This window comes from Cryptococcus neoformans (genome assembly GCF_000091045.1).
Source record: "Cryptococcus neoformans var. neoformans JEC21 chromosome 13 sequence".
Taxonomy (NCBI): domain Eukaryota; kingdom Fungi; phylum Basidiomycota; class Tremellomycetes; order Tremellales; family Cryptococcaceae; genus Cryptococcus; species Cryptococcus deneoformans.
In genome coordinates, this window is record NC_006682.1 from 685,990 (window position 1) to 705,000 (window position 19,011).

Genomic DNA, 19,011 nt, shown 5'->3' on the forward strand with positions numbered 1-19,011 from the left:
CCAAAACTCTTGGGCAGAATTGCTTTTGATTAACACCCCAAAAACTGACAAAAGGGACGTCTAAATGGTTTAGTTGAAAACGATATCTGGACCTTCCTTATCTCTTGCTTCCCTTCTTTACATCCGAAGACCTTGTAGCCAGATTTTCCTTCCTCATGTTGATTTCTATAGCTATCCGAAACACCAAATATATCTGATACATTTTTACCACAACTTATCTTTCTACTCGCTGTGCTCCCCTTCACCAGTTCCATCCTTATATCTGCTACACTTCGTCTGCCACCTTCAATATTTAGACCCGGAACTCTCTCTCTCGTTTCCTCTATTATCCGACGGCGACGTCGTCGATGCATAGGTCGAACTTGAAATTTCGCTACTAGAATTCGGCCTTAACGGATTAACCCAACCCGGCCCTGAAAAAGCTCGGGCAGGGGGAACATGATCCAGTGGCACGGCAGGGGCGATAGAGGCGGAGGGCGGAGATGACGAAGGAAATATGTGTGACGGTGGTGGCAGGGCTGTTATTCGCGGGGACGCGACTGTGGTCTGTGGAGGTGGGTCCGAAAAATGAGGAGGGGAGATGGGAGGGTATTGGTTTGACGGCGGTTGTAGATGAGATGTGGTAGCAGAGCCAGAAGCAGAAGCGGAGGTTTGACCGCTACTGTTATTCAAAGGACTGGATCTACCACTCACCCCCCCTATTCCGGCAACAGAAAGACCAGGCCAGGAACTAGTCGATGGCGAGCGAACAACATTGGAAGTAGTCTCGCGAAATGAATGAAATTGGGTGCCAGCAGCGCTTACCGGTCGTTTTGGAGAGACAATCGCGCTTGCTGCTGTTGACGTTCTCGGTACCTGTATCGGAGCCGGAGGAGCTCTTGAACTCGTCACCGGTCCAGTCTCCTCGTCCGTCTCGTCATCTGAATCAGATAAGGTCAAGTCAATGATAGGAGTTGACGCTCCTGTCCTTGATCCACCGACTGAGGATGATGATCCCAGCGCTGTTACGCGGCCCGCTGGAGGGACACTCGATTTGGCAGGGGTACCGTCCCCTTCTTCATCAGAATCGATGACTTGCACCACTTTTCGTTTCAGACCCGTTCCCCCTCTGTTCGCTCCATCGCCGCTGCTAATATCATTCATATCGCAAACAGACGGTTTTGTCTCGATCTCTGAGCTAAATGAGGCAGGCACCGAGGGTGCAACTGGTGTCGATGCCTCCACGGTAGCTGATGATGGTTTCACATGTGAGGCGAGCCAAGATGCGGTACCGTACTTGTTATCTTCGGTGTGCCATTCGCCTGTGGGTTCAAGGATAACATCGTCGACCGTATCGGGAACAACCTTAAGAATGTCCATCACGTATCTAGAATGGAGAACAAATGGTCAGTTTACGGTCCAAGGGGGAGAGGGAAAACGAGGAAGCACCCATCAACAATCAGATCATCAAATCGGAGCTCTTTGCTACAATGCGGACAGAGCCATTGTGGGTGCACAGCATTACTTTCTATCCACCAAGTAGCGTCAAAGCATTGGATATGACTACATTTTGAAGAGCGGATAGGTCGTGTCATACGCATGTATGAAAGCTATATTCATAAAGCGAAAGAGGAGCTGGTCAGCGTTTTTGGCATAATCTGAAGGTGAGGAATGAACGTACAGGATCTTTCAAAGACATGGATGCTGTACCAGCCACAATATCATCGTCATTTTCTTGTTTCTTCCTCACTACGAGAACGAGACAGTACATTAGTATTGCTCCTTCCTATCAATGCTTGTCACCCTAATCACCAGACAAGAAAGGGAACATACATTGTTCTATCGCATGTTCTGCTTTTGTTGGTTCCAGCTTATTCAGTTTTGCAAGCAGTTCTTCTTTTGTTGTCATTTCGGCAAGGACAATCTGGAAGAAAAACCTCTACAGAAGTCATCCCAACCAGTCAGCAGCCCAGCATCCAGCGAGGAAAAAGAAACATAACGGACCTTGGACTGAGTCTTGTTCTTTCCTGTCGTCGGCCCTCGATGTCCAACGTTGACACCCATTAATCTTCCTGGTACTAGCGCCACTCGCCCTCCAGCCGCCACACCATTGTTGATTGGTTTATCTAAATCAAAAGGCGGGGCACTCCCAGCCTTCCCTCTCAGACCTTTCTCTTTGAAGGGCAATAATGTGCCGTCGACGGATACTTCAGGGTTACCAGGATATTCAATAGGGATGTTGGTAGAGGGAGGTATATGGCGAGCGTGTACGGATGTAGGGCGATAGTGATCAGAGGAAGTACAGAAGAGGCGGAGTGAGTAATGTGGTGGCGTTTGAGGGGATTCCCTTGAAAATAATGATCAGCTGACTAGGACATGAGTAGCAGTAGATAAGGAGCAAGGGGAAGGGAATATACCTAGATGCTTTGAGCTTCTCAATAACATCATTGGGTAGGACAAATTGCGTCCGTTTTGTCCGGTAGGTGCTATGACTTTCGTTGGCGCTAATATCAGGCAGTGTTTCCATAGACGTTATGGCCCGAAGCGGTTTCCACATTGGGTTAATTTTCCAGTCTTGCAAAGCATGTTGCGGACCGTGGCTGGGAGTCGATGAAACAGCGTGAGCTGAGGTATTGCCATACCCAACAGAGCCAGACGCAAATCCTGATGTTGATCTGTATCCATTCAAGCCTGAGCTATTATTGTTTACACCTGTAGCACATTTTTAAGAGTTTATCAGCTTTCGCGATACCTTCCAATGCCACAAGAAGGACTCACCACTACTCCATCGCGGAACACCCCCAAATGTAGGTGGTGGTGGCGGCTGAACAGATGGATGGGCACGTATAGGCTGCGCAGGGGGGACCATTATTGTTGTGTTCGTCCTAGGGAATGGATCCCATCCTCCCCCAACGGCCACTTCACAGTGATACCTCGCTTCGACATAGGCATCGAGATCCATCTTAGCTTTGAGGGCCATGAACGCTTCCTGGATTTTCTGAATGACATCGGCTTTTCGATCGCCTGAACGCATAAAAGGATCACGTCTTCCATATGTTACTAGAGCAGAGGCAAATGACCGGAGTTGCGGGACGGTATGGCTTGGAATCCATGAGCGGAGAAATTCCTGTTGACAGTGATTTTCAGATAGTCACCAGGCTCGTCATTAGCGCTTGTGGGAATATAGGCATGAATAAGAGTACGAACATCAAAGCCTGACCAGTCAGTCTTACGGGATGGTGCTCTGTAAGTGCCAATATGTCTCAACATCATACCTTTCAAAATGTTCTCCGTATAGGTTGTCGTCCGTTCAAAGTCGTTGCGACTGTTAGTTGGCCTGTCGGACCGACTGTCTGGATTTTGTTGCTTTGAGTTCGAAACAAGTCAAGCCCAATTTTGGGGTAGGTATACCTCTAGAGGCAGCCTCCCGTAGATGTTGTTATGATTATACGAGGTAAAAAAAAAACTGAAGAAACAGCCCGTTCGATCAATGTTGACTTCCGATCATTAAGCACCAACAGAGTACGAAGGCAACGCGAAATTTGATCCCGCCACAACAACTTCTAATCTCAACTCCCGGATCATCATCGAAAACAGTTCTCAACTGTGTATCCACATGCATACATACAATCTTGAAAAATGACAGAAGGAAAATCTTACGAGGGTATGTCCAAAGAAGAGAGGGACGCGCATGACCAGCAGCAGCGTGAGAAGGAGAAGAAAGAGCAAGCTGGTGAGTTATCACACTTCTTGGGCGGAGTGGTCGAACTATGGTTGAGGACAGCTTTCTCGGTGGGAAAGCATAATTGTATATGAACCATTTACCAGATACTGACGACTGATCTAATCATATGTATTGTCGTACAGTACTACCGTATTCCTGGACACAAGAACTTGCTACGGCAACGGTGACTGTCCCTTTACCTAAAGGAACAAGAAGTAAAGATCTTGAGGTTGTTATCGGAAAGCGAAAGCTAAAAGTAGGTATTTCAGTCTACTATAGCAACCCCAATATCTTAAGATGGTGGTAATATGATGTCCAAGATAAAATGAGCTCACTAAACATCCCATTCTAGGTGAAGCTCAAGTCTTCTCCTTCATCCATATTGGAAGGCGAGCTGTACAACGATATAGTAGTGGACGACTCTTCCTGGACAATTGGTACGTATTTCCTCGATAACAGCAATCAAGCATTGTACAGAGACCGACAAATATGACAGATGACGGTACACTAACTATTGAGCTCGACAAACTGTCGTAAGTCATTTGCCTCGTGTCCTAAAGCATACCTATCAACTAAGAACCCACCCTCCCGAAAGATTCCATATCGGCTCTCCTCAGTGGTGGCCTCACATCCTCACCCACCACCCTACCATTGACACCACTAAGATCAACCCTACTCCTTCGTCTCTTTCTGACCTGGACCCCAAAACGAGGGGGATGGTCGAGAAGATGATGTGGGATAACCAGCAAAAAGCATTGGGTAGACCCACGAGCGATGAAAGAAAGAAGGAAGAGGTGATGAAGAAGTTTATGGCGGAACATCCGGAGATGGACTTTAGTAACGCGAAGATTGAATAAAGGTACTAAATTCAAGTACGGTATGCAGCATGGCTTTGTAACTTCCTTTCATGCAAATGGAAAGTGTAGAGTCCTCCTTTCATTTACTACTACTAAAAAGAATTATCTGGGTATTATTGGAATTTTGAACGAGCATCGTACTATATCGTAGTTATCATGACCAATGACCATTGTGGGGAGATAGGGAAATGTACTTAGAAAAAGCAATTACCGAAGCTATCCTCATTGTTTTTATTACTTTTTGTCTTATCATCGCCAGCGCCTCACCTACGGCTCCTGTCTCTTCACCTTCCTCGGGATCTGGTGCTAGGCCGTCATCGACTTCGGATTCAAAGCCGGAACCTAAGAGTACTGGACCCAGGAGAGAGAAAGAAGAGGAAAAAGACAAAAAGGAGGAAGAGAAAAAAGGGCGAGATAATAAGGAAAAATCAAAGAAAAAAGATAATGAACCCAAGTCATCACGATCAAAAAAAACAACGCCTTCTCCTCCATCCACAGGTTCGTCTGCTGTCTCAGATGCAGATATCGGGACGAACAGTCACTCACCATCGTCATCAGAAACAGAACCATCTTCAGCGTCAACGTCTGCGACAGATACGGCCTCGGAGGATAGTCCTGCTCCCTTGACGTCTACGAGCGATACAAGCAGTGGTACCTCCGATCCCGCTTCCTCATTCAGCTCTGGTAACAGTAGCAGTGAGAGCGATAGTGACAATGACAGAACAGGCACGACAACGTTTCATGGGAGGTTGGCGGATGATGTGGAGTTGAAAGTAAAGTCAGATGAGCCGTTTAGGATTAGGTACCATGGATGAGTCGCTTGAGTATCTTGGAGACGAGTAGGGGAGTGGGGAAAAACGGATAAGAATGGGATGCGGCGAGAAAATCCTATAGAATTGATGTCGTGGATTTGAAAGTCATCTGCGGTTGTTTAGCACTTGAACGAGGAGGGACCTAAGGACTGTGAAAGCTCATTGGCGAGATATTCCTCAAGAACTACCACGCAGAATTCTAGTCACTTGATGATGTAAACCCTATGCAGTATGCATCAAACGTCCTCTCATTATCGTTTCCAAAAAGGTCTATTCGTCGCTCAAAGGCTCGAAGTATCGCCATTGTCCCGGATGAGGTTCCTCCATAAGCCCTTCCCAACTGCACCCCACCCAATCAGCACAGACGCCTCACACCAAGCAATTCAATACCACTAAACTCACGACTTCCAGTCCTTCATCTTCACAACCAAACCCTCCTCACTCTTCGCCTCCTCAATAACAATCTCGACAATCGACCCCAACTCGCTCTCCACCTTCTCAACGTCTCCCTGGGCCTTCTCAACAATGGCCAGTCGGTACTTGGTTAGCGCTTCGGTGGCTTGTCTGTAGACAGATGCAGCGGGAAGCTGGGAAAGAGAGCTGAGGGTGGAAGTGTAGATTGACGTGAGAGCCGGCAAAGGGTCGGGGTGGACTGCGAGACCAGTGATGTTTGTGCTGGCTTTTAAGGGCCTAATATGTGTCAGCTAGGAATCTATTAAAGTGATACTCACCTGAGAGCGGAGAGGACTACGCGACTTGCTCTGAACATGGTTGATCTTCTGTGGAAATACAGTATAGTTTTGTGGAGAGGATACAGGCAGATGTCGCTCAATCTCGAACAGCTTATTGGCCAAAATATGCTTACGTAATGAACTGATTTGAGATTATGTAATAGCTATTTTCCAACATGAATCCATACACAAGGTGATCGTCCTTCTCCGGGTACTAGTAGGGGAGTTGCAATCAACGTGCACAAGGTGGTCATTGATATTTCTACAAGGCCTTTTTAAGTATTATTGCAGGGTTGAATCAACGCCGTAGTGATCGATATAAGTTCATAAATAATAGTGGGAAACGCAGAAATGCTGTAGACACCGACCCGTTCTTGTAAGAAGGTGGTTCTTGGTAGTACCCAAGTACGATGGCCCCAGTATCCGGTCTATTATGTTAAGCATGGGCGCTGTAGAAATGGAACAACTTACTGTCGCTGCAGCCAGTGTTCATTGATTGTCAGCAGCGGCACGAACGCACAGAGATCGGGACAAAATTCGAGGTTTACTAGAAACGCACAACCATTTACTTACGCGTCGGTTGATGTCATCTTGCGCGTCGCGTGCATTTCCACAAAATATTCGTTGGAGTTTTGAGTCTCTATGTATCTCAATCTCCTCTCAAATTATCTCCCTAATAATCGATCAAGAGCGAACCGCATTTCGTCCTATGATCTGTATACGCAAACAGCGGCAGTGAGAAAATATGGGCTCGTCTCCTCCGCCGCCCTCATTCCTCGTTCCGACGACGCGCAATGAACAAGAATTGTCGTTTCCAGGCTCATTAAAACTTAATGACAAGGTTAGCAATGACGGAGAAGAGCCAGGAGTGTCTATGTACGTAAGGTTGTTTGATGGTTAGTCTATCATATAATCGTAACTATTCCACACCCAGCTGTATAAAGTGATAACAGATCTTAGAAATGATTAAGACGGTGCTCGATGGAGAATCATATCTGTTTACTCAGAGAGAAATATGGGTACTGAATTACATTCTCGACTTGCCATGTAAGTCCTAAATTATGTCCGGGAGAGTCGGAGATTACTTACCTTCAAACAGATGAACCCCGCTATCTCCTCACCCGTTTATTGCTTCGTCGGCCTTCGAGAGTCCACACGTACACCTCATTAGTAGCTTCATACTCGTCCGAAATCGGAGAGGAAGGAATAAAAATGGCTATGAAGACCCTCACTCGACGTCTGGCAGTACCAAAGGATATTGTAAACTCTGACCCAGATCCTGTCCCTGGGACTCCTATTGCAAGTTCTTCTAGACCTGGACCATCGCCTTTGTCTGCGAAAGCTGAAGGAAGGCGACCCGCGAACGCGCTTTGGGCAAACAAGCCATGGGTAGATTCACCTTCCGGGTTGACGGAAGCTCAGGAGAGGGCTGATCCGGAGCTGGCTGCTGCACTCAAAGAAAGCTACTGGGCGTCCAAAGTAGGAAGGGTCAATGTTGATTCAGACGATGAGGGCGATGGTTTGCCAGCGGCGAACAATAGGTCTGAATTAGTTTCAACGTCTGTTTCAACACCTACCGTATCAAGACAGTCAAGCGGGATTCCAACAATATCACCTATAGAGTTTTCCTTGACACCGGAATCACCTCCACCAGTGTCCTTTCTTGCCGAAGACGAAAAATCACTTTCATTAGACGATCTCATGACTTGCATGTCGTTCGACCAACTTCGAAAAGTTGCCAAAGCCCACAAACTATCTGCTTCATCCTTATTGACTCGGGAATCCACGTTGAATGCACTGAGGGGCATGGCGAAGCAACAGACCGTACTAGGATTTGCACCAATGAAAGGCAAAGGCAAAGCTACCACCCCTGCTCAAGTGCACGGAAAGCAAACAACCCTGCCCTTTGCTTCGAAACCCAAACAAACATCGGAGCTTTTACTGACCGCTCAAATGCTGTCTTCATTCGGTGGTTCAGCCATCCGCCTCACACCATCCCTCCATTCACTCATTTCCCGAGTTAACCTCATCTTCTCTCGCACTCCTCCAATCGCCCCAGGCACTGCAAGTCTCATGCTTCCCTCCATCCTTGTCACATCAAATAAAAGGCGTTACCCCGACTATGGACTGACAACACGATCAAAGATCTGGAAAGACCGAGATGAATTGTTAGTATGGGAAAGGGCAGTAGGTTGGGAAGCGACTGTCACTGAAGCGTTAGGTGAGACATGGGACCAAACGCGTAAGAATCCAAATGCTGCACCCATCCCTGGCTCAACATCCCGTACGGGATGGGTGAATAGGAAGGAAGGGGCAAAGATTGTGAGGAAAATTTGGGAAGGGACATGGGATGTCTGGAAAGAGATGGTTGACGGGGATAAGGGCAAGGAAGTAGATGTGAGCAAAGAGGAAGGTGGTTTGGTTGGTGATCGGTTCCAAACTGGTAAGTTTTTGTTCATCATGTTCTGTTCCTTGATTTTAACAAATAGAGCAGGCCATGTTCTTACCAGAATAGTGTACAAGGTGAGTTGGACTTCTATCTGTTCAAATATGCGCTTATAGATACTAGGGCGCGGAGGCTCTAGGTATACTTCATGAGTATGATAACGAGTGTATGGTTCTTCGCGCTCTCCTTGCCCAACGGCGATGGAGACGTGGTAAACGAGGGTACGTTTCTGTATCAGACTTATTTCAGACAAACCTGACAAAAAGACACAGAGCATGGTACGACCGCTTAGCCTTAGTTTTAATGAATCACTATAATTCCTCGCCGGCCGAGAAAGAAGAAAAGCAAAGGGAGGCTACCCAGGTTTGTATAGACGGGCTATTGGATGAAGCTACTCATCTAAGTAAGACCCTTCTAAGCTTAATCGTTACAATTAGCTAACGATATTGCAGTCTACCGACCTGCGCTTTCTCGACGTCTTAAAAGATTAGAGAACAAGCTCAATCTCCCCTCAGACGAACGGCATATATCTTTCGCGTCACTGCTTACTTGCAAGACTCGTGAACTCAATGCAGTAAGGTCACCAGAAAACAGGGGTGTAGTCAGAGCGAAATCTTGTTCTGGGTCTGTGGCTAGAGAGGGCGACGACGATGAAGGGACAGGGGGAAAGGGCAAGTTGGTTGGTAAGAGTTTGTGGATGGGGAAAGAAGGGGAAGTAAGCGTTGAACAATGGGTATTGGAGTGGTGGGAAAAGAAAGGTTATAAAGGGTGAGTTCGGCCTTCTACGCCCTTTTCGCGCAATTATTCATGTATTTTATAGATATCACTCTGAATCTTCAATCCTCACAACTCTCTTCACCCTGCTTATCTGGCCAGTCCTCTTCCACCCGCTTCCAGGAGCATTCGAAACGTCCTATCAAACGGCCCCTCTCGACCTCGGCGAGGACACATTCGCACCCTCCCGCCGAACACTCCTTGAGGACCGGCTAGCTGAGATAAGCAAGACAAAACGAGCATTGGAGCTGTTGAGGGAGGTTGACAATCGAGAGCGACCAAAAGGCACTTGGGCCGTGGGAGTGGATTGGGGATATGAGAAGGAGGATTTGGAGGAGATCTTGGAGTGTTTGAGTGGAAAGGCGCTTAGCGGAGTGTGTAGAATGCTGGCTGAGGAGTACAGGCATCGAGCGAGTGGAGTGCCAGATCTGATGTAAGTTTCAGATTATTCTGATCATGAATGTATTGAGATGTCGCTGATGCGATCCTTTAAAGTGTCTGGAATCCACAGACGAAAGATGCCAGGTTTGTAGAAGTCAAAGGGCCTGGAGATAGCCTGTCTGAAACTCAAAAGGCCAGTCTTACAATGTCTAAACGGCAATGTTGTTAACATTTCATCTATAGATCTGGATCGACGTCTTGCTTTCGTCAGGTATTCAAGTTGAAGTATGCCGAGTCAAGGCACTTTCACCTACCGCTGCGCAACTCCAGTCATTGGAGAAGAAGCGCAAAACCTCTCCGGCATTGAATATCAGTTCCAATTCTATTGACGTAAAGCGACTCAAAAGACGGTCAACGACGTCAACGATATCAGCATACGTGAAGACAGACGACGGCGAGTACGTCAAAGCCGACGAGGTGGTAGAGTTAGATGAGGAAGATGACGGATGGGAGAGGAGAGATGAAATGAGGTTTGAAAGCGGGGTAGAGAGGAGGGAGGGAAGATTGGAGTAGTTGGATCATACCGGTAATGGAAGCCATGGCGGATAAGAAACTTCATCGTGTGGCGTGACCTGCCGATTCTGCTTGGTATCTTATCTCCGACTGCCATGTTAATTGACGGAAAGAAGAGAAGGAAGGAGAAGAGTTGAGCAGGGAACAGGAAAAGCCCGGTAGTATTTAGATGCTGATGAGTGTGGGGCGGAACAGTCAGGACAATAAAGAAGTCATTCCTCTTTGATTAGATCAAAGCGACGGCAACCCCAAACTCAGGCAGGCAGTAGTTTGCGAATCTGTTGTGAAAAATGTCTCCATATCTTTTTGCATGCACATTTCATTTTTCACAGTTGACATTCCAAAAGCATAAGGGCTTGGCCAGCAACCTCTGCCGCATTTTGGGCTGTTTTAGGACAAAATTTGCATGAGTCCTGATTGAAACGCGTAAAAGCAGGATCTCTTCGATCTCTTCTGCAAAGTTCATCTTTGATCATTACGCAAGGACTCCCTGTTATTTGCTGCTTCATCGCCAGTTCCAGAGGCTCTTTCACGAATATTCACCACCTGCTCCCGCTCAAACTCAATCCATCCGTGTCTCAGTCAAAAGTTGATAGAGAATTATGCAAGCTTGAGTGATCAGGTAGAGGTGAGCCGGGCCGGCCTCATCCGTTTTTGTCCGACAAGTAGGACAAGAGCCTTGTAAAATTTGCCGAAGATTCTTGAGGATACCAATAGTCTGCGACCGCTGCTCAATCATCACTCGAGCTTTGGAACGCTTATGATTGAAGTAGGCCTAGAACGAGATGAGTCAGTCGAAGTTTTGGTGGAAAAAAAAACTTGGTTGGTAATGGTGGCCACTCTCCAGAAGTTCTCGTCTTTGGGCAATAAATGAGAGCTGGGGTGATACGCCTTATATGATGTATCTGTGAGAAGTAGACTACATCAACGATTTTAATATGGGCTCAAACGAAAAGAAAAAAGTCGAGAAGACGAAACATCGAGAAGATAATAGGCCGGAGGAAGGGCTTCGTCGTGACTCAGCGTGCATTTTTTTGGCCACAGGAGGCTTCCCAACAAAGACGCTGAGATTACAACGTTCATTAGCACTTTCAGATGAATCTGTAAGTAACGGCCAAATAGAAAGATTGCTTACAACTTTTTCCGTCCCCTTATTCTTCCGGCACTGTCGATCAGTTTGCCGACCAGTTTGCCAGTGAACTCCACCCTCCGTCTTTGCGACTCATCGCGGCATTCTGACATGCAGTCAACTGTTTACTACTACCACTGGGATGCATATTATGATGGATCAATTTGTTCCATTTATGAATCTAAGGCGATAAAACTTCCAGTAAAATAAACAAGTCACGTCTCCTCGCTACTTGTTGGCGTTGCCAACAGCAATGCGACTGCTAAGAATATAGAAGCCCGATCCAACCGTGATATATACATGCGCATCTACTGATTAGGCGGTGCTTACAAACATTCACTCCCCTAAAGTTACGGGCGTGGCTGCCTATAGCGCAGCTGCTCTCAGCACATTCTGAGCAATCTCCAAGCTTTTCTTCACAACTACCCTTTCCCTTTCTCCCGTAACTTCCTCTTCCCACTTCTTTCCATCCTTCATTTCCCTGTCCAACATCCACAGCCAACCACCAGCAAGCTCAGTGTTACTGAGCACCTGTTCAAATCTCTCTTGAATAACTTCATCATCAAAGTTGCGAGCAAGATCATAAGATTTAGGAAGCGTAAAGATGGGAGACACGGTCTGGAGCGCTATGACAAGATGTACCAGGACGGTGATAAGGAATTTAATGAGCGGTTTGGAAAGGGATGTGAAATCAACCGCCTGCTCCGCCTGTCAGCATATTTGAAGAGCAGTGATAGATGAAATGAGCTCACCTTGAAAACAGTCAAACTCAGTCCTCCTCGGGCCACAACATACCCCACAGCCCTCGCCACATTTCCAAGTTTCTCTTTGCTAACCTTTGATCCATTCTCCAGCTCACGCATAAAGTCCCACAGAGCGTATTGAAACGTGAAGCGGTGATCGTAAGAGTTTGCACAGAGATGACTGAGGATAAGAGTATAGTATGGGTTATACGTTGCTTCCTGCGAATTACATGCAAGTAAGCAAAAGGCCAGGCTGATAGAGAGCATGCACGTACGAGACCACAACAGTGGAGAGCCACCCTCACAAATTCTCGCTGCTGGACATCGCTCAGTTTGAACATACTCAACCTATCACAGGCGTGCACATAGTCCTAACGCCATGTCAATATTTCCTTCTACACGCCATGAATCACGTCATCACTCACTTCGCTGGTCATCAGCACCACGAACACTCCTCTTCTGACGTCCGTGTTCATCCCTTGTTTTCTCGCCAACTCTAGCAATGCCGCCTCGCTATCCTTCTCTTCCTTTTTCTTTCCGGTTTTCTCCGTCTTTCCTGACGACTTGGCTTGTTCACGTTGTTGTTCCAGCTCCACAAGAGGGTTGCCAGACCAGCCCGCACCGACAAGCCACCATTTACCCTTTTTATCAGCTGACAGCAGGTCAGAGTAGGAGACTCGGAGGGGCTCGTATGCAAGTACTATAGATGGGTATATTAGCACTTCTTCTGCCGTGGATATGGTGCAAGATGAACTGACATCTTCGTTTACGGCCTAATCCGGATAAGAACTTCTTCATCCGTTGAGCAGCATCGTTCCCTGCTTCGGAAGTAGCAGAGGACTTGACCTTGCCATTTTTTACGTTGGTTAGGGTTTCCACCATGAAACGAGCACGAGCTCTGTCATAATCCAGACTGATCAGCCCCCTATTATGACGGAAGAGAAGAAGATTGTACTCACGTCATAGTCTTCTCCTTGCCCTTGGTCTTCTCCTGTACAAGATTGACAATGTCCTTCAAACTCGCAGGGTCATCTGTTCTCAGCTGAGCTCCCGAACCTATGACACCCATACATCAGCAAACAATTCATTTCCGACATAGGTGTTTGGCATTACTTACACCTCAGAATCTTCAGCAACCCTTCTACTTCCCTCTCTCCCATAACTTCTCGGTCTTTCTCTTCGCCCTCTAAGAAGCCTCTGATCAGATCGTAGATCAATCGAGATCCGACAACTTGGGCGTTGTACAGCTCTGCAATGAGAGTGAGCAAATTGAGAGACTCTTTGCCTGCGTCAGGGGTCTGGTAAATCGTGGTCTGGATAGTTGTCGATTGTTGACTTTCAACGCTCAATGACGAGGGGCTCTGGAGACCGCTGTATTTTGTAATCAAGGTGTGAATGAAGTGAGCTCCAAACTCCATACCGATCACTCGATGAAGAGCCCCGACCAAAGTGGCGTAGAGGACGACAAAGGAATCTAGAAGGTTGGCTTTATTGGAGATCATTTGAATGATGAGGTCGGTAAGAGCGGTGGTGACATCTGCGATCATTTTACCATCAATTATGTTGTCTGACATAGATTGAGAGATGACGTACCGTTTCTACTGTGATTTCTATATAGCGTTTCAAGCTCGGCTAATATGGACTCAATATTTTGCTCACTCAGCCTGTGAAACAAAAGTAAGCTGATTTGCTCCCTCAAGTTATATCGAGGCATACCTATTGAGCAGACCCTGCGCCTTTCTCTCAAGTCGTATTTTTTCCTCTGCCTTTTCCTTGTTCCCTTTCGATTTTTCCTCTAATTGAGCGGCTCGAAGGTGTGGAGGGATGTACTTGGTAGGTGCCGGAGTGTCCGTTGAGGATGAAGGAGTGGGATCTGAAGGTACTGATGGTTCTGCGTCGTCGTGTCCGGCCTGATGCTTTTCTTGGGCCGAGGATTCATCCTCTTCCTTCTCCTGGTCGTCTTGATCGCTGAATCCCATAAACTCTTCTTCTTCGTCCTCGTCAAGCTACATTTATACGTAGGTGAGCACATCGTTTGGGAATTCATGTCTGCAATGTCCAACTCACGTCAATCTCGTTGTCTTCACCACCGTCTTCGTCTTGGTCTTCCTCCGATTCTTCTTCTTCCCCATCATCTTCGTTTTCCTCTCCAAAGTCAGATATTCCTTCATCATCTTCATCATCCAAAATCTGCTTGTTCACTCCTTTCCCACCATGCTCAAAAGCTTCGGCAAAGTTTAACAAATCTAGCAACCACAATTAGCTTTTACAATCTGTCAAAGGAATAAACGACTACGCTCACCATCGAGACCATCATCAAGATCATCCTCATCCTTAGACTTCCCCTTCTCTTTCCTCAGCATATACTCCAACCATTCAATCTCTCTGTCCTCCACATCCCCACCCACACTCTCCTCGGGAAGTGTCAACTCTGGAAGCTTCTTCTTCTTCTCCTTTTTTTCCGAATTGGACTTCTCCGAACTCGACACAGATTTGGGTTTGGAGGTCTTTGATTTTTTAAAAGGCGGCTGTTCAGACTCATCTTTTTCCTCCTCCTCATGATCGCTTGGTGGTGATCGTCTTCTTGTCTTTTGAGTTTGCGCAGGTCCTTTACGGTCATCTCGAGTGGCTTTTCGTTTTTCTTTCCTGGTCACATCTTTCTTTCCCCCGGATCCTTTATAGTACCCAAGTATCAGTCTTCATGTAGTCACATTTATCCTCCCACCCCAAAAAATAGAACGAATTCTCACCATACTTGGCATCAACTTGCTCAAGAAGAGATGACGGCAATTGAGGTCCTCCATATCCTCCTCTCCCTCCCCTCCCACCTCTTCCCCCCCGAAATCCACCACGTCCTCTTCCAGAGCTTCCGCGTCCTCCAAATGGGGCCATCGTATACGTGCGTAGAGATGGCTAAACGAGTTGCTGACTAGATCCTCGATCCTCAACACTTGTTCTTTGATATTTTTGTTGTTTTCGATTTTGAACTTTTCCCGGTGGCAATGACTGGTGGAGGGGCGGAGATGGTCTTAATCTCCTGGGCATCTGAAACCCCTGACGTCACTACTTCCATGTCCTCTTTCCGTCGCTTTCGGACAAGGTGATCTAGCAAGTTCTGTTCATTTTGCAAGGTTTGTATATACCGTACTTTTTTTTGTTCAACATTGTGATATTTCAGCCGAGTAAGAATATGGTTAAAGACATTCCTATCCCGCGATACGATTTCTACCAAACTCCCAACGAGCTTATCCTTGCTCTGTACATTAAAGGGTACGACAAATTAAAGGACGATGTCAAGGTCGAATTCGGCACAGATTCTGTGAGCTCGTTACGCCTTTCCTCCAAACTGGCCGTACACGATGCTGATTATGACCAACGAGACGCTAGGTAATCATCAACCTTCCAGCACTTGCGCCGTCCACAGAAGAACAGCGTATAGCCCTCAAACCTCTCGCCTCCACTCTTTCCCCCGGCAGCAGCACGTACCGCGTCCTCGGAACCAAGATTGAGCTCAAATTGGCAAAAGCTGGAGGAATGACATGGCCTTGTTTGCTGGCTGAGGAGAGGAAAGGAGCTGCAGTTGTTCCGCAACAACAGGTACCTGAAGCTGAAACATCTAGATCTGCATCTGGATCTGGGTCGGCATCCGGGTTAAAGTCGGACGCGGCAACAGGTGATACAGTAGGAGGACAGGAGGAGGAGAAGAAGAAGAAGAAGAAGAATTGGGATAAGATTGTAGACGATGACGAAGAACCAGACCCGTCTGATCCTGTACGTCGCCTCTACCCCCCCGCACTCCAAACTGATTACTGACTGAACATTCCTTCATTCGCGGGCGCGTCACCATAGAATGCAGGAGGCGACGCCGCTTTACAAAAGTTCTTCGCCCAGATTTACGGAAACGCTGATGAAGATACCAAACGGGCGATGATCAAGAGCTTTACAGAGAGTGGGGGGACTACGTTGAGTACCGACTGGTCATCTATCGGGAAACGTAAGTCTTTAGTCTGCAGTTTTTTTGTTTTGTTTTTGGATTGGTATGATGAGGAGAGGGCCATGTTCGTGCTGATGTGTTTCTACGTTTTTAGAAACGACACCGGTGAGACCGCCTGAGGGTGTGGAACCCCGGAAATTTTAGTAACTCGTAGCGCAGTTGGATAGGTCTGTTCATGCTGCCTAGTACGGTATGGCATTTTATCAGAAGCAACGCTGTAAATGCGACTTTTTTTTTACTTGGCCCCTTAACCCGCCTGCTACAACCAAGTCTTCAAATCCATCGGCGGGAACAGCTTCTCATCTGATCCACTCTCCAGTAAACTTTGTCCGACGGTTTGTCTCTATCAACAACTGCCATCACATAACATCCATAACACCTATCAAGGTAATCTTCTCAAGTCTATGTTTTAATTTTCCCAAGATGATATGCAAGACGCCGTATACTAAAGAAATAAGATGAATGAAAAGAAAAGATGATGATGATAACCTGATAATAGCCTGATCAAGAAGAAACGAGAAGCAAGAAGCACAAAAGTCTATGCCAACAAAAGAATGAAAGAAGATATTGATAACAATGAATAAAGAACAAACGAACAAGAGATGAAGAGGGTGAAATGAGTGGCCAAAACCCTTTTCCTTCTCCGTGTCCGACTACCCATTTCCCATGACAAGTAATAAAAAAAGACAAGGATGCGCCGCATCGAGACTGTTTCACGCGGGTCCAAAGATCGAATGTCCAGGCCCAACGTCTACATCCTGTCAAGGACTTTACTCTTCTTATTCTTCTCTTGGTACTCGACGTAGCCGTACCATCCCTATTTGGTGATCATCAGCGTCTAGGGTAAATTGGGATACAACTGAAAAAGAAAAAAAAAAAGCATAAAGAGAAAGAAATCGAGACTTACACCGCCGATAAGAGTGAGCAAGATCCCGATCCCGTTTGTAGGCGTGATATGTAGATTGAACAGCACGACGGCGAGTGCGATGGTAAGTACTTGCTTACAGCTACATAAATTCATCAGCTCTCAGCCTTTGAAACTTTCCAGCTGTAGTTTGAAACTTTCCAGCTGTAGTTTGAAACTTTCCAGCTGTAGGACGTACTTTGCAGAAACAGTCATCGTCAAAGCCCCCGCCTTTTTATTCGCGGTGAAACTGACAATGTTCAGGCCACAGGCAATCACCCCGTTGACCAAGAGCGCGACGGCTTTGGTGGACGTCATCTGGGTTGCGCCATATGCGCGGACACGCTCGAGTTCACCAGTGTACCAGCCGTAGATTACGCATTGGATGAATGCGAGGGGGGACATGCGCATGAGGAGGTCGAGGGGGTGCTGTGGGGGTCATTTAGCGGATGCGCGAGGGGTTGGAAGGGTGGAAGGACGCACGAGTTTGAGCCTCCCGCCAGCACCTGTTTGGATCAGGTTGGTGACGACGGTCTTTAGCGCAGCGAGAAAAGTTCCCAAGAGGGTGAGGATAAGGCCCCAGGCTGTAAAGTAGTAGTCTCCGTATGTCCTACAAGCGGCAAAAAGACAGTCAGCCACGAGCGAAGATGCGATGGATATACGCACGCAAAGCCGACACCAGCAACGACAGGCAGCAGCGAGACGAGCTTCATTATGCTGAAGCGCGTACGCAGGAAGATGGAGGAGATGAAGATGGTGAACAGCGGGGTGGACGCGCGGACGACCTGGTGGAACGGGACGGTGACGAGCTGGAGACTGATGTTGCTGACTGCGATGTTGATGGTGTACAATACGGAGAAGGCGCCGAGGATGAGGTTTTCCCTCTGGGCGAGTCGCGCCGGCGTCTACGGCTGCAGTCAGCGGGCGTCTCAAAGCTGCGGGAAAGACGCACAAAGGCCCCCCGCTCGAGGGCGATGTAGCACCCGGCACATCCGGACAGCGCATGCAGGCCGGTGAGTGTCTGTTCCGGTCAGCACCAGCAGCGGCAATGGGCGGACTCACATAGGGGAAGGGGAACGAGACGAGCACAAACTTGTTGAACAGGGTGAGCCCGAGGTTGAACACAAAGTACAGCCCCAGCCAGTACGCCGTGCTCTCTGTGAACGGCACCTTAGCGGGGTGCACTGTGGGCGTCGAGCCGTACTGCGCGTCCTTGCCGCTCAGGGGATGGTACATGGCGGCTGCGTACGCGCTGTCGCCCCGCCAGGCGCTGGCGAGGTGCGGGGGCTCGTACGGGTTCGGCGGCGCGGGCGTGGACGGCGCGGGCTCGGGGGGCGAGGGCCCGCCGGGGGGGCCGTGCTGCGGGGACACGACCCGGCCGCGCGGCTCGTTCGTCTGCAGGCCGATCGAGGAGGACATGGCGGACGAACTCGTCTTCGGGGCGGGGCGGGCGGTCTGTGCGATGGGGAGACGGGGCGAAAGGGCGCGGGCGCGGGGCGCAGCGGGCGTGGGCAGTGATGCGTGGACGGCGCTAGAAGGATGGTGCGAGGGCGGCGCGGGGGGCACGTGTGGGGGCGGAGGGCTGGTGCGCACGCGGTCTGCAGAGAAAGAGTGGGAGAACGAGTTCCTATGGACGCCCTCGCGCAGATTCAGGTTTCCGCCGGAGAAGGGCGCGCTAGGTACTGCAGAGCCAGGCACGCCCGCCGAGCTAGTTTGATGCGACAACAGGGTCCGCTCGTCCTGCGCCCGCTGGCGGCGGTCGTCCGAATAGGAGCGGAGGAGGGGGGCAGCGCTCGGCGGCGGCGAGTCGTGCAGCGGTGGCGGGAGCGGGTTCGCCGAGTGGAACTGGATCCCCATCCCAGAAAGCGAGGCTGTCGGCGATGCGGCTGGACGGGGTGGTGAATCTGGCATTTTGGTGCGAGACGCGTCGTGCGTTGGCAGACTGGAGGGTATCGTTCTTTTCT

General features: G+C 48.4%; 7 protein-coding genes across 7 annotated transcripts; 3 read left to right on the top strand and 4 right to left on the bottom strand.

Moving 5' to 3' along the window:
- Nucleotide 1: 1 nt before the first annotated feature.
- Nucleotides 2–3,445, bottom strand: CNM02250 (chromosome condensation-related protein, putative). Its single transcript, XM_568267.2, has 8 exons — nucleotides 3,187–3,445; nucleotides 2,758–3,106; nucleotides 2,397–2,691; nucleotides 1,984–2,326; nucleotides 1,813–1,918; nucleotides 1,661–1,728; nucleotides 1,429–1,589; nucleotides 2–1,366 (listed from the first exon to the last, which is right to left on the bottom strand). Exons 1-8 carry the CDS (start codon nucleotides 3,250–3,252, stop codon nucleotides 286–288), a joined length of 2,469 nt encoding a protein of 822 aa, XP_568267.1. The 5' UTR covers nucleotides 3,253–3,445; the 3' UTR covers nucleotides 2–285.
- A 165-nt stretch (nucleotides 3,446–3,610) lies between these two features.
- Nucleotides 3,611–4,632, top strand: CNM02260 (conserved hypothetical protein). The gene is made up of 5 exons (XM_024658337.1): nucleotides 3,611–3,712; nucleotides 3,847–3,959; nucleotides 4,056–4,140; nucleotides 4,200–4,236; nucleotides 4,299–4,632. Exons 1-5 carry the CDS (start codon nucleotides 3,619–3,621, stop codon nucleotides 4,558–4,560), a joined length of 591 nt encoding a protein of 196 aa, XP_024513928.1. The 5' UTR covers nucleotides 3,611–3,618; the 3' UTR covers nucleotides 4,561–4,632.
- Nucleotides 4,633–5,579: 947 nt separating this feature from the next.
- Nucleotides 5,580–6,267, bottom strand: CNM02270 (conserved hypothetical protein). Its single transcript, XM_568264.2, has 3 exons — nucleotides 6,104–6,267; nucleotides 5,775–6,062; nucleotides 5,580–5,712 (listed from the first exon to the last, which is right to left on the bottom strand). The coding sequence occupies exons 1-3, from the start codon at nucleotides 6,139–6,141 to the stop codon at nucleotides 5,643–5,645; spliced, it is 396 nt and encodes a 131-aa protein (XP_568264.1). The 5' UTR covers nucleotides 6,142–6,267; the 3' UTR covers nucleotides 5,580–5,642.
- A 495-nt stretch (nucleotides 6,268–6,762) lies between these two features.
- On the top strand, nucleotides 6,763–10,598 carry CNM02280 (conserved hypothetical protein). The gene is made up of 10 exons (XM_024658338.1): nucleotides 6,763–6,999; nucleotides 7,064–7,150; nucleotides 7,203–8,546; nucleotides 8,598–8,626; nucleotides 8,673–8,770; nucleotides 8,822–8,952; nucleotides 9,002–9,317; nucleotides 9,370–9,756; nucleotides 9,819–9,897; nucleotides 9,948–10,598. The coding sequence occupies exons 1-10, from the start codon at nucleotides 6,849–6,851 to the stop codon at nucleotides 10,275–10,277; spliced, it is 2,952 nt and encodes a 983-aa protein (XP_024513927.1). The 5' UTR covers nucleotides 6,763–6,848; the 3' UTR covers nucleotides 10,278–10,598.
- A 969-nt stretch (nucleotides 10,599–11,567) lies between these two features.
- Nucleotides 11,568–15,101, bottom strand: CNM02290 (osmoregulation-related protein, putative). The gene is made up of 12 exons (XM_024658339.1): nucleotides 14,900–15,101; nucleotides 14,452–14,823; nucleotides 14,217–14,395; nucleotides 13,866–14,155; nucleotides 13,743–13,813; nucleotides 13,267–13,686; nucleotides 13,109–13,205; nucleotides 12,908–13,047; nucleotides 12,575–12,849; nucleotides 12,425–12,520; nucleotides 12,159–12,368; nucleotides 11,568–12,105 (listed from the first exon to the last, which is right to left on the bottom strand). Exons 1-12 carry the CDS (start codon nucleotides 15,039–15,041, stop codon nucleotides 11,773–11,775), a joined length of 2,625 nt encoding a protein of 874 aa, XP_024513926.1. The 5' UTR covers nucleotides 15,042–15,101; the 3' UTR covers nucleotides 11,568–11,772.
- A 174-nt stretch (nucleotides 15,102–15,275) lies between these two features.
- On the top strand, nucleotides 15,276–16,580 carry CNM02300 (conserved hypothetical protein). Its single transcript, XM_568411.2, has 4 exons — nucleotides 15,276–15,468; nucleotides 15,537–15,920; nucleotides 15,999–16,143; nucleotides 16,238–16,580. The coding sequence occupies exons 1-4, from the start codon at nucleotides 15,340–15,342 to the stop codon at nucleotides 16,285–16,287; spliced, it is 708 nt and encodes a 235-aa protein (XP_568411.1). The 5' UTR covers nucleotides 15,276–15,339; the 3' UTR covers nucleotides 16,288–16,580.
- On the bottom strand, nucleotides 16,487–18,337 carry CNM02310 (conserved hypothetical protein). The gene is made up of 7 exons (XM_568261.2): nucleotides 18,110–18,337; nucleotides 18,000–18,068; nucleotides 17,714–17,952; nucleotides 17,531–17,657; nucleotides 17,247–17,476; nucleotides 17,051–17,150; nucleotides 16,487–16,960 (listed from the first exon to the last, which is right to left on the bottom strand). The coding sequence occupies exons 1-7, from the start codon at nucleotides 18,281–18,283 to the stop codon at nucleotides 16,895–16,897; spliced, it is 1,005 nt and encodes a 334-aa protein (XP_568261.2). The 5' UTR covers nucleotides 18,284–18,337; the 3' UTR covers nucleotides 16,487–16,894.
- Nucleotides 18,338–19,011: the final 674 nt, after the last annotated feature.

Excerpts from the sequence above, each read along its gene's own strand:
- CNM02250 (XM_568267.2), bottom strand. The coding sequence starts at position 3,252 with ATGATGTTGAGACATATTGGCACTTACAGAGCACCATCCCGTAAGACT. Across the intron at positions 1,590-1,660 it reads CCATGTCTTTGAAAGATCCT|CTTTCATACATGCGTATGAC; the intron begins GTACGTTCATTC and ends TTATGAATATAG. Across the intron at positions 1,367-1,428 it reads GATGATCTGATTGTTGATGG|ATACGTGATGGACATTCTTA; the intron begins GTGCTTCCTCGT and ends TCTCCATTCTAG.
- CNM02260 (XM_024658337.1), top strand. The coding sequence starts at position 3,619 with ATGACAGAAGGAAAATCTTACGAGGGTATGTCCAAAGAAGAGAGGGAC. Across the intron at positions 3,960-4,055 it reads TCGGAAAGCGAAAGCTAAAA|GTGAAGCTCAAGTCTTCTCC; the intron begins GTAGGTATTTCA and ends ATCCCATTCTAG. Across the intron at positions 4,237-4,298 it reads ATTGAGCTCGACAAACTGTC|ATTCCATATCGGCTCTCCTC; the intron begins GTAAGTCATTTG and ends CCCTCCCGAAAG.
- CNM02270 (XM_568264.2), bottom strand. The coding sequence starts at position 6,141 with ATGTTCAGAGCAAGTCGCGTAGTCCTCTCCGCTCTCAG. Across the intron at positions 6,063-6,103 it reads GTAGTCCTCTCCGCTCTCAG|GCCCTTAAAAGCCAGCACAA; the intron begins GTGAGTATCACT and ends GACACATATTAG. Across the intron at positions 5,713-5,774 it reads AAGATGAAGGACTGGAAGTC|TTGGGAAGGGCTTATGGAGG; the intron begins GTGAGTTTAGTG and ends GGTGGGGTGCAG.
- CNM02280 (XM_024658338.1), top strand. The coding sequence starts at position 6,849 with ATGGGCTCGTCTCCTCCGCCGCCCTCATTCCTCGTTCCGACGACGCGC. Across the intron at positions 7,151-7,202 it reads TTACATTCTCGACTTGCCAT|ATGAACCCCGCTATCTCCTC; the intron begins GTAAGTCCTAAA and ends ACCTTCAAACAG. Across the intron at positions 8,771-8,821 it reads TGGAGACGTGGTAAACGAGG|AGCATGGTACGACCGCTTAG; the intron begins GTACGTTTCTGT and ends AAAAAGACACAG.
- CNM02290 (XM_024658339.1), bottom strand. The coding sequence starts at position 15,041 with ATGGCCCCATTTGGAGGACGCGGAAGCTCTGGAAGAGGACGTGGTGGA. Across the intron at positions 14,824-14,899 it reads GCAAGTTGATGCCAAGTATG|GATCCGGGGGAAAGAAAGAT; the intron begins GTGAGAATTCGT and ends GGTACTATAAAG. Across the intron at positions 13,687-13,742 it reads TAGAAATCACAGTAGAAACG|ATGTCACCACCGCTCTTACC; the intron begins GTACGTCATCTC and ends AAATGATCGCAG.
- CNM02300 (XM_568411.2), top strand. The coding sequence starts at position 15,340 with ATGGTTAAAGACATTCCTATCCCGCGATACGATTTCTACCAAACTCCC. Across the intron at positions 15,921-15,998 it reads AACCAGACCCGTCTGATCCT|AATGCAGGAGGCGACGCCGC; the intron begins GTACGTCGCCTC and ends GCGTCACCATAG. Across the intron at positions 16,144-16,237 it reads CTGGTCATCTATCGGGAAAC|AAACGACACCGGTGAGACCG; the intron begins GTAAGTCTTTAG and ends CTACGTTTTTAG.
- CNM02310 (XM_568261.2), bottom strand. The coding sequence starts at position 18,283 with ATGTACCATCCCCTGAGCGGCAAGGACGCGCAGTACGGCTCGACGCCC. Across the intron at positions 17,953-17,999 it reads CCCTCGAGCGGGGGGCCTTT|ACGCCGGCGCGACTCGCCCA; the intron begins GTGCGTCTTTCC and ends CTGCAGCCGTAG. Across the intron at positions 17,477-17,530 it reads CTGGCGGGAGGCTCAAACTC|CACCCCCTCGACCTCCTCAT; the intron begins GTGCGTCCTTCC and ends TGACCCCCACAG.